Genomic DNA, 10,753 nt, shown 5'->3' on the forward strand with positions numbered 1-10,753 from the left:
GTTGCACCTGTTGTTGGTTCACAGGGAGCAACAGAGCACCATTGGAAAGTGGTGTCTTTCATTGCTCACCATCTGTCTTTGGAATCTTCAGTGCCATTGCCAGAAAAGAGACGAATTCGGCAGATTGTTGGCCTCTAGGCCGCTTAAGAGGCATTCCTCACTCTCTGACAGCTGTCTGCCTCCTGTTAAGAAGTGCAGGGAGGTCGGTATCGACACTCGGCTGTCTTGTAGCTTCCAAGATTCATCATTTTGTCTAGTTTTAGCTGCCAGGCTTTCACCACTGTCAAAGTGCCCGTCACGTGAAGGTTTCTTAGTGACTTTCTGTACACCTTTCAGCTTCTCAGAGCTCCTTAGCACCTGTATCAGACCAAGTAGCACCTGCACCTGGGCTCTCAGCTCCCCTTTCAGACAGCTTGGTGCCCTCTTCTTCTTGCTTGATGACTGCTTGTGCTGACTTGGTGCCCGGAGTTACACCAATAGCAGCAATTTTGGTACCGGGGTCTACTGATTCTACTGTAGCATATGTTGATGAGTTGTTGACCCCTCTTAACTTCAGCTTGAGGAACTGATGAATTGTATAAAGAATAAGTCTCCTTCAGACAATAAGGAGAGTATGTTGTCTCCTATTTCCTCAGAGGATGAAGCAGTGGAACAGGAGACAACCTCATTCAGCATATGCTTCTCTGATGGCTTTCTTCTCAGATTTTTTCACTCCAGGGAAACCAGCAACTCCTGTCTCTACTTTCTATGGGGAGAGCTCCGATGGAAGAGCTCCCTCAGATGGTTTTGTCTTCCTCTTCCAAGATGGTGTTGAAAGAGGTGGAGGAATGATTGGCTAGTAAGAGGGATCTTGGTGAAGCTACATTTGCATTTCCTCCATCAAAGCTTATTAAGAAATGCTACAGGTACTACGTGAAAGGCTTGACTCCTTCCCTAAAGAGTTTCTGCCTCCTCCCGGGGGGACTTCTCTGCCCTAGTGGACTCAGCCAGATGTTCAGCATTTAGGGTTGCTAAAGTATTCTTTTCTTCTCCAGAAATAGATCATTTGGTGAAGAATATCTTCAAGATTCTGGAAGTATTTAGTTTCGTAGACTGGACAGTGGGTGCATTGGCAACTAAGAAAGAGAGCTGTCAGCCAGTTGGTTGGGAGTGCTTTCGTATGCAGACAAGGTGGTAAGAAATGCCTCTCTTTTTGCTATGGGCTTGCTTAAGAAGAGGGAGCTGTGGTGCTCGTTTACCTCTAAGGGAGTTATGACTGCTCAGAAGTCTGCGCTTTTATTCTCTCCTTTGGACAGGGCGTATCTCTTTCCACAAATGATGGTGAGAGAAGTACTTGCAGAACCTCAGAGTAAATCCACAATGGATTTGTTTATCAGTCAGCCAAGAAACAGAAGGAGCCTGTAGCTATGGCTTCTTAAGTCGTTCTGGCCACTTCACTCTCGTCCCTTTCGAGGAAGCAGAGCCAGTTCTCAGTCTAGACCTAGATCAAACTTGCGCTCCGGTCCCAGACCTGTTAAGAAGTCCGTGATCAAGACTTCATCAAACAATGATTTGTGTGTCTCCCATGTTCCTGTAGGTGCAGGGCTCCTTTATTTTTGGAGGGACTGTATCCACAGAGGTGCAAATCCTTGGGTGGTTCAGGTGTTAAGGAAAGGTTATTTGATCCCTGTCTTACACTGTGTTCAATCTTTTTCTTAACCGCCTGGGTGAGAGTCGTGGTTGCCCTCTCGGCCTTTTACCCGGTTCATTTCCCGTTTTCGCTTGTGATTCTGTGTGTGTGTGCTTGTAATATGGCTACTTCTGCTCCTTCTTGGCCTCGCCAATGTATGTGCCCAGGAACTCTAGGTTTCCTGTGTTCTTGTTTCCTGATGCTCACCTCCCCCTCAGGCTACCCAAGCACTCCCCCCTCCTCTGGCCTCGTCTTCGTTGGTAGCCGGGGTCAGCCATATTGTATTACTCTGCCAGTAATGCTTGCTGCTTCTTCGAGTTGGGGAGAAACCGTGATGTCAGCGCTGTTAGTGACGTCACGGGATCAGCCATTTTGTATCCCTGCCAGTGGCGGCTGCCTCCTCCTCAAGTCGAGGGGAAGCCATGACGTCAGCGCAGCTGGTGATGTCACTGCCATCGATGACGTTAACCCAGTTCCCTCTGCTGCACTTCTTCGCTCTTCTGTATCGTCATCGTTTGCTCTCATGACGTCATTGCTGCCATCTGGTACGCTCCATCTCCCTTCCATGTCATCTGCGCCCTCTCTTGCTGATCCATCTGAGGCTTTATGTCAGGCGGTTTTTAAGAGATTGGACTCTGTTTTGGAAGATAGGTGCTGCCATGTCGGCTGGGAAAACTAGAAGCAAGCTTGTTGCGTCCCCCTCCCTCCTGCCAAAAGATTGTGTAAGGAGTCAGTGCTGTCATCCTCTCCTTCTCCCCCTCCCCCATCTCCACCGCGTCGGTGTATCAAGCATTGGAAGGTTAAGGACTTTGCCTTTTCTTTGTCTGGGAGTGAGGAGCAGCTCACCCTTGTTCCTAAGTGTTAGTGTTTCATCCCCGGTGCAATCTGCAGTGGCTGCTTCGTCCTCTGCATCGAGTTGTGTGTTGCAACCTCGCACGCTCGTGCACATGTTGCTAATTCTTCCGCTTCTTCGGCACCAGGGCCTATTCGTCACTGTAAGGATCTCAAGGCGCCTGTGAAGATATCAAAGGTTGTGAACGCGGAAGTAGTGCAGCAGGAGTATTCGTCTCCCCCTCCCCTTGATGCTGCTCAGGGTTCAACTCCGAGGAATTCTTGTTCTTTGCTTGTACAGTGGTCCCTCCATATTCGCGGGGATGCGCACCAGACCCCCTCCACCCCCGCAAATAGTTAGAATCCGCGAATAGTTGGAACCCCTTTACAAATGCTGAAAACAGCCTATTTTGTTAGTTAAAACCCACTAAAAAATGTTATACTTGGTTTTTTAATACGGGCAGCCCTCGGTAAACGGGGGTGGGGTCCGTTCCCAGCCGATGCTGCTAACCGAAAAACACTGTTAACTGAAAATCAGCGATAACAGCACCAAAAACCTGCTCAACGGTGCTGCTAACACGAAAAAACACTGTTAACTGAAAATCAGCGATAACAGCACCAAAAACCTGCTCAACGGTGCTGCTAACTGATTATCGGCGCCATTAACCAGAGATTGGAGCTGCTGTTAACTAGAAATTGGCGCTGCTAACCAGAGATCAGAGCCGAAAATCCAGTTAACAGCGTCGCTAAACAAACGCCGTTAATTGGTACCGCGGTTAACTGAGGTCTGCCTGTAGTTTTATCACAAAAAGTGCATTTTATGATGAAATTGATAAAAAAAAGGAATATCTGGATATTTCTCATAGAAAAATATTGCAAATAGGCAAATTTTCCGCGAATAATGCGGGGAAATTTTCCCCAGAGATATCTGCGAATGTGCGAGTCAGCGACTCTAAAGAATGCAAATATGGGGGGTCCACTGTACGTGTGCCCGCCCCTCACGCATGTGTACGTGTGGCCAGGTACGTGAGTCATCTATTGGGAGTGTGTGTAGTAAAGTTCCTAGTGTTGGGGTTGGCTCCAGCCCAGACAGGTCAGCTGGAGTTTCGGGCTGTTTGGCTGCTGTCTTTTCTGTTGGTCTACATGAGGAAGGCGTGTTGGATAAGCCTGCATCATCTTCTCATCGTCGGTCTCTGTTGCTGGAGCAGGAGGAAGGAAACACGGAAGAGTTTTTGTCTTCCTTTACCGAAGTTGTCGATCTCATTCGTGGGTTCAAAAATTTGGAGAGTAGGACTCGGGCTTGGTCATCTTTCACTCCTTCTTGCTTCGAAGCTTTGCTTGGGGCTATGCAAGATCCCAAGTCGTCGTTTCAGCTTCCCTTTTTGGGGCATGTCCAGTCGGTCTGGCTTAATGTGAATGACTCTGTGTCAGATTGGGACGGGTCTCTTTGCTCAAGGGGTTCTTCCAAGTTGCTTCCCCCTCCACTCACGAGGCATAGGGAGTATTATGCTACAAACTCTGCCTACTTGATGTCTCGTCATCTTAACCGGGACGTCATTCATCTGAAGCCAAGGTTGACTTTGGAACAGGTGAGGTTGGTGGCGCCATCCTTGTCTCCGCAGGATGCCTCAGCTTTGGAGTCTACGGCAGCCTCCATGTTACAGGCGGTGACATGGTTGGACTTCTGGTTGACAGTCATTGCCGAGATAGCGTCTGATAGGTCTCCAGGGGGTTTGGTGAGTGCTGCTTCTCATGCCAGTTTGTTGCAGTCTGGGGGCAAGGCGTTCTCATATCTCGCACACCTCAGCATCAATTTGTGTGCTAATCTTCTTCTGATCAGAAGAGACGCGGCTTTGTCCAGGATAGCAAGATCGGTTGACCCTGAGTCCTTGTTGGCGCTATGGAATGGGGACCTTTTAGAATCTCAGTTCCTCTTTCCTTGGACTGAGCTGGTGGACGCGATAGACTGAGGCCGGGCTGACATGAAGGACAGGTTAGTGCAACAGGCTTTGTCCCATCCCTCCTCCCCCTCCTGCTCAACAGCAACCACGGAGATCGCCGTCTGGTAGGCCGTCTAGGAGTTAAGTTTCGGCAGGGCCTTTCCATTTGTCCCAGTCTAGGTCAGAGGACCAACGTCCCTTTCGCTCCCGCTCTTACAAGTCAAGAAGGGGCTTCAGGGGTAGAAATAAGGGGTGTTGTCGATAGGTTGAGTGCCTCTCCCTCTCCTTTGCCATAAGTGGGGTCATGCCTGGTAGGCCAGTGGGCCAAGTGGCAGAGTTATGGGGCGGAGAAGTGGGTAGTAGATGTCCTTCGGGTGGGGTATCTACTGCCATTCGACATCTCTCCCCCACTCAGACAAGCCTCTGCTCAGGCGGGTGTATCCCCCAGATTCTCCAAAGTTCTTGGCTCTTTGGGAGGAGGTACAGAAGATGCTGGACAAGGATGCAATAGAGGAAGTGGTGCGTCGGCCTCCAGGGTTTTACAGTCACATCTTCTTGGTGCCCAAGGTGATCGACTTATCCACCTTGAATCATTTGATCAGGAAGATGAAGTTCAAGATGGAGACCCCGTGATCGGTGTTGGCAGCTGTGAGGGAAAGCGAGTACATGCTGTCGATAAATTTAAAGGACGCATATATCCAGATCCATATTCATCCGTCGTCCAGAAAGTTCCTTCACTTCTCTCTTGGAGACAAGGTCTTCGAGTTCAAAGTCCTGTGCTTCAGGTTGACCACAGACCCTCAGGTGTTCACAAGGGTCTTCTTCTTGTCTCAATTGAAGCCCATGTTCAGGGGACCCATTTGCTGAGGTACCTCGATGATTGGTTGGTATTTGGCAGGTTCCAGAGAGAAGCTGCTGCTGGACAGAGATCGTCTGCTTCAGTTTTGTCTGGAACTCGGCATCATGGTAAACAAAGAGAAGTCAAACCTTGTACCCACTCAAAGGATTCTCTATCTGGTCATGGTCATCGATACGGCAGTCCCGAGTTTTCCGGTCGGATCAGAGGTTGGAGAAGTTGCAAGTGGTGTCACGTGACTTTCTATCTCAACCACATCAGTCAGCTCATCAGTGGCAGGTTCTTCTGGGAATTTTGTCTTCTCTGGAGAAGCTGGTCCTTCGTGGGGAACTTCATCTTCGTTTGCAGAGTCTCGGGATGACTTTGGTAGCCCCTCTGCAGTGGAATGGTTTCCAGATTTGCTGTTGTTGTTGTCAGAAGTACCGAGGGAGATTCCCCCCTGGCGGCATCTTCTGTGTCGGCCCCACATAGAAAGATACCACCAGTCAGCAGAATCCCTGTCTCTTCACGGTTGGAGGCTATCGAGTATCTCCTCCGAAGAGAGGCTTTTCTCAGAGGACTGCAGGGCATCTGTCCAGCAGTCTCGTGAAAGTCTACCTCTGCTGTTTACCCAGGCAAATGGGCGATTTACTGTGATTGGTGTTGTAAACAGGGTTTTTCTCTACTCGGAACCTCTATTCAGCACATAGCAGACTTTTTGACCTTCCTTAGGGATGAGAAAGGTTTGTCTGTTTCCTCCATTAGAGGCTACAGGGCAGCACTGAGTTTAGTGTTACGTCTTAGAGGTGTTGACATCTCCTCATCTTGGGAACTTTCCTTGCTAGTTAAGGGGTTTGAGCAGTTGTGTTCTCTCAGAGAGCTCAAGCCCCAACATGGGATATTTCCTTGGTCTTGAGAAGTTTCACTAAAGCTCCGGAGTGTATGAGCCTTTGCGTCGTTCGTCAGACAGGAACTTGACACTCAAAATGGTTTTTTCCTGGCTGTGGCGTCTTCGAAGAGAGTGGGGGAGCTACACGGCCTGAGCTATGATGTGAAGCACACCAGGGGTTGGGGGTCAGTGTCATTCGAATTTGTCCCGGAATTTGTGGCTAAGACCCAGAATCCCTTGGTGCAAGATGATAGGTTTGTCTCCTTTTCTATTCCATCACTGGATGACTTTGTGGGCTGTGATTCTCAAGAGCTTTTGCTATGTCCTGTCACGGCTCTGCGTTGCTATCTTAAAAGGACACTGCATCTTAGGCCAGGTTGTCGTAGGCCTTTTGTTAGCATGGGATGTACGAAGAAAGGTGTCCAAGAATACAATCTCTTTTTGGATACGCGAAGCTATCAGATAGGCGTATTTGACTATTGATGATTCCGCTGCCACGTCTATGCAGGTTAGAGCACATGACATTAGGGGTATTGGTCCCTCTCTGGCTTTCAAAAAGAACTTGGCTCTTCATAGAGTTCTGAGTGCTGGTACTTGGTTACACCAGTCCACGTTCACCTCTTTCTATCTTAAAGATGTTGCCCACAGATCTATGGACACATTTTCCCTAGGTCCTGTGGTGGCTGCTCAACAGATTGTGTAACTCCTCGTTGCCCCTTACAGAGCACATTTGTATCTTACCTAAGATGATTGTATGGGTGAGAGAATGAGTGAGTTGGCTGGTCTCTTTCTTTCTCTTGTACCTTTCTTTCTTCCTACAGGCGGGTTTAGGATTAGACACGTCATTCGCTAGACTGGTCTGATACAGGTGAGTAAGGTAGTCATACTGATAGTTTGGTTGCTTGGTATGCAAATAACCAACCCTCTATTCGGTAGCATGTACTCTGCTCCTTAGCAAGGGGGAGTAAAGAGTAGTAATGAACCCTTGCGCATTGGTTTGTTATTGAACAGTCAAAGTTTCTCATTAGTTCCCCATGCAATGATTTGTCCCTTATATCATTGTAGGTAGCTCAGTGGCTGAGTTGTATGATATCACTGTATCTAGCTTCTCACAGGCATCAGTCCCTCACTGGTAGACATTTCTTCTGGAGCTGGACTGGTTGGTAGGCCCCTAGCCAGTTTAGGATGTCTGTACCTCCCTCCAAGCATAAGTCTGTCCTATTGTTAAGACCGAAGGTTTGTTCGCATATGACCAAATGACAAATTTTCTAAGACAATTTGTATTTTTCATAGCTACAAACCTGAAGTCTTAATGTTATACTGCCCACCTCTAGCAGCCCCTCGTCCTTCTTAAAGACATTCTGGGTTGGGAAAGACTGAACGCGGTGGCGTAGGTGCGTTGTCCTTGACTAGTTCTCACCCAATACACACACGTGGTGCCAGATCTCACAAAATTCCAGCTAGGCGCTAGAATATTATACTATTGTTAAGACCACAGGTTTGTAGCTATGAAAAATACAAATTGTCCTAGAAAATTTGTCACTTACTATCAAAGCAAACATTAGCAAAACTTGTGCAGAAGTGTAAGGTTGGTACCACAAAGTCTTCCTACAGAGCCATCCATGCAAGCCAACTTCAAATAAGCTACAGAAATTGACCTTTTGAAATCTAATGAACTCAGCTGTGTATTACCATGTCCTTGATGCACCAATTTGTAAGTGATCCATGCGTTCACAATTGCTATATCTATCATTCTAATGAATACAGGCCAATACAATTTCTTTCTTCGAACAGAAACAGAATATTTTCTTTCCAACCAATCATGGTTGATCTACATCTCTTATGCATTTGTTATAGTTAAAAATTGCATTTTGTTGAGTAACACTTCCTTTTGACTTTGATGATTTCATCAAATGCTGGACCTTTGCAAGGGGTTCTACAGTGTTATAATTAGTTCAAACAGTTACACATTTGTTATCTAGTACTTCATCATAGGTGTTAAATCTGTAGTCATATGAGCCTCTTGTATCTTTTTTCATAGCATTTGTTGATTTTAGTGTACAGTTCTCCAAACTATTTTCTTTTGAGTGTTCCCTATGCTTGAAACACAGTATTTTGTAGTAGGACTAATAATTCATATCCAGTAAAACAATTTCAAAAATGGGAGTATGAGAATTATGATCAATTACAGCTTCAAGCATTTTCAAGACAACTTTTGAACCCAATTTTACATCATCATTCTTATCTAGTTGGGGATTCTTACCGCAGTAAAGATTAAAACTATAACAGTAACCCTAAGTCCCACAAAGCACCCAAAGTTTATAGCCAGTTAATAGTTTTCCCTTTGATGAATTGCTTCATTATGCCCCCAATATTTTACCATCATTTCATCAACACTAACGCGCATTCCTCAAGTACTCCATTGAATAAATGATTTCTGAAACCCTGAAATCAGGCCTCTTACTTTGAATCCTTTATCACATTTGTTATTTTCTGATTTATCACAGAAATGCACAACTCTCTTCAAAACTTGAAATTTATTCTGAGACTTTTTTTCTTCATAGATACACCCAAGTCTTCATCTCTTGACCAATAATGCCTCTTTGATGGTCAAATGTTGTAACTTGACAAAAGAGGAATTCCTACGAGCAATTTAATTTCATCTTCATTGGACTCAGAATCCAGTTTTTTCTGCTGGCAGTGGTATAACGAACAGTTTTCTTCACAATGTGATCATAAATATCTGGGGACACTATTGTTTCCAATTATTGCAGAGGTGTTAGATGATCCAATTCTTCTTTTATATTCTTCAAATTGTCTTCGAAAGTTTTTCCTCTATGTTTCACTTTGGTGTATTCTGGCTGTTTGTGTCCTGGTTCTGATTCACAGTTTCATTTTTTTGGGGCCCATATGATATTTTTACCTATTTTTCTTATGATTTGCTGAGAGATTAGAAAGAAACATGGACAAAAAATGAGGTCAACCAGTAAGTTCATATCCCGCATACTTTGACTGGTTTGAAGATTATTTATATCAATTTCATCCCAGCAGCCTCACTTGACTATGCAATTTTCAAAGTCAGTTATGAACAACCAGATTTTTATTTGCTATATAGTACACAATTTTTACGTAAAATGATTGGGTAATAGATTAATTTATTATACTATCTGAAATTTATTTCAAATTAATCGTTATAACTTTGAAAGAAATACTTGAAATTATGACAGGATAAGATAGGATTTTTGTTACAACTTTGGTTGTTCATAGAAGTCCTGTGAAGCTCTTAATGCTAATAAAAGAACATTTCATGGGGGGTAATATGATATAATTTATACATTCACTTATTCAAATGTGATGAGTAGATAAGGTAAAAGGGTTAAACAAAAGTTTGAAATGTGTGTCCTGGAATATAATGGGTTAATGATCTGAATATGGTGTGAATACTGATCTGTAAATGAATTCAGCATTTTTCAGTTATTTTATGTTGGGTTATTGCCACAGACAAAAATTTCTAGAATTTCATGGTCAGCACTTACAGTGTCATAATTATTACACAACAGTAAATATTGATGTTTATAATTCCTCCTTCAGCAGGTTTCCGAGAGTGAGGCCGAAGAAGATACTGGAGCAGGAGGAGACAGTGCAAGTCGGGTGCTTGAGGAAGGTGTTGGAGTTAGCCCACATGTCACTAGTCTCTACATTCACTCTATCCCTCCTTCAGCAAGTGACAATAATTCTGCTGTATTAGCAAACGATAGCAGTAATGACCAAGGTGCAGCTGATCTACGTCTTGATAGTGTTAGTGCTATCATAACTGCTCGACAGTATTCAAGACGGCACAGTTCTTCTAGTAAAGGTGTTACATTTGTAGGAGACAGTCTTGAAGCTAGTGATCATATAGCACTAACATTAGATGATGATGATGATCATGAAGATGTGACTTCTCTAGGTCATGAGGACTGTACTATTAGCACTTACAGTAATAATGTTCCTGTGGTTATGGAAGTGCATCTTGATAAGGAAAAAGTCATAAATTCTGTGAAAAATCCTGTTTTGAGATCCATGCATAGAAATTTTGTATGCAGTAGCAGCACATCTACTTTGCCATCAGTCCATCATAGTGAAAGTGCTGACAAAAGTAAAACAGAACCAAGCAAGCGTCGAGCATCTAGTGTTGAAGGAAAGAGAAACTCTGATAAACCATTGAGATGTGAATCATTTCCCAAGTTGGAGAATCAGTGAGTCTGTGATACTTTATTGTACTCTTCCTTTTTTATTCCATAATGAATAAAACAAGGATATAAAAATCATTTTAAGTGTGATATCCCAGATGGGAAAAGCTTTACATTAAAAATAAGCACAAAATAGTGTATATTGAGATTTAAGATATGCGAGGTCCCACAAAGACTAGAAAGGTGTTACATGTCAGAAATGTGGTATAAGTGATTGTAAATAGTTCTCAAAGCTGTGACAGTGTCAGGAATATCAATATTCCTTTAATATGCCTATGTTTCAGTCATTTGTTATGTTATATTGTCTCTTCAGTATAATTTTTGTAAAGGTAACTACATTCAAAGGTGTAAGTGCTT

The 10,753-nt window shown here is 44.3% G+C and overlaps 1 protein-coding gene across 4 annotated transcripts in view; it reads left to right on the forward strand.

Annotated features, from left to right (window-relative positions):
• Nucleotides 1-10,753, forward strand: part of LOC135196171 (E3 ubiquitin-protein ligase RNF19B-like) — a 167,044-nt gene that overhangs the window by 155,650 nt on the left and 641 nt on the right. For 3 of the 4 annotated variants that reach the window (XM_064222746.1, XM_064222747.1, XM_064222748.1), the window contains one exon: nucleotides 9,756-10,753. This exon is cut by the window's right edge and continues 641 nt beyond it. In XM_064222746.1, coding sequence (XP_064078816.1) covers nucleotides 9,756-10,406 — 651 coding nt within the window. In that variant the 3' untranslated portion in view covers nucleotides 10,407-10,753. The remainder of the gene's footprint in view (nucleotides 1-9,755) is intronic. The other variant, XM_064222749.1, reaches the window with a different exon arrangement.

This window comes from Macrobrachium nipponense, chromosome 17 (genome assembly GCF_015104395.2).
Source record: "Macrobrachium nipponense isolate FS-2020 chromosome 17, ASM1510439v2, whole genome shotgun sequence".
In the NCBI taxonomy this organism is placed as follows: Eukaryota; Metazoa; Arthropoda; class Malacostraca; order Decapoda; family Palaemonidae; genus Macrobrachium; species Macrobrachium nipponense.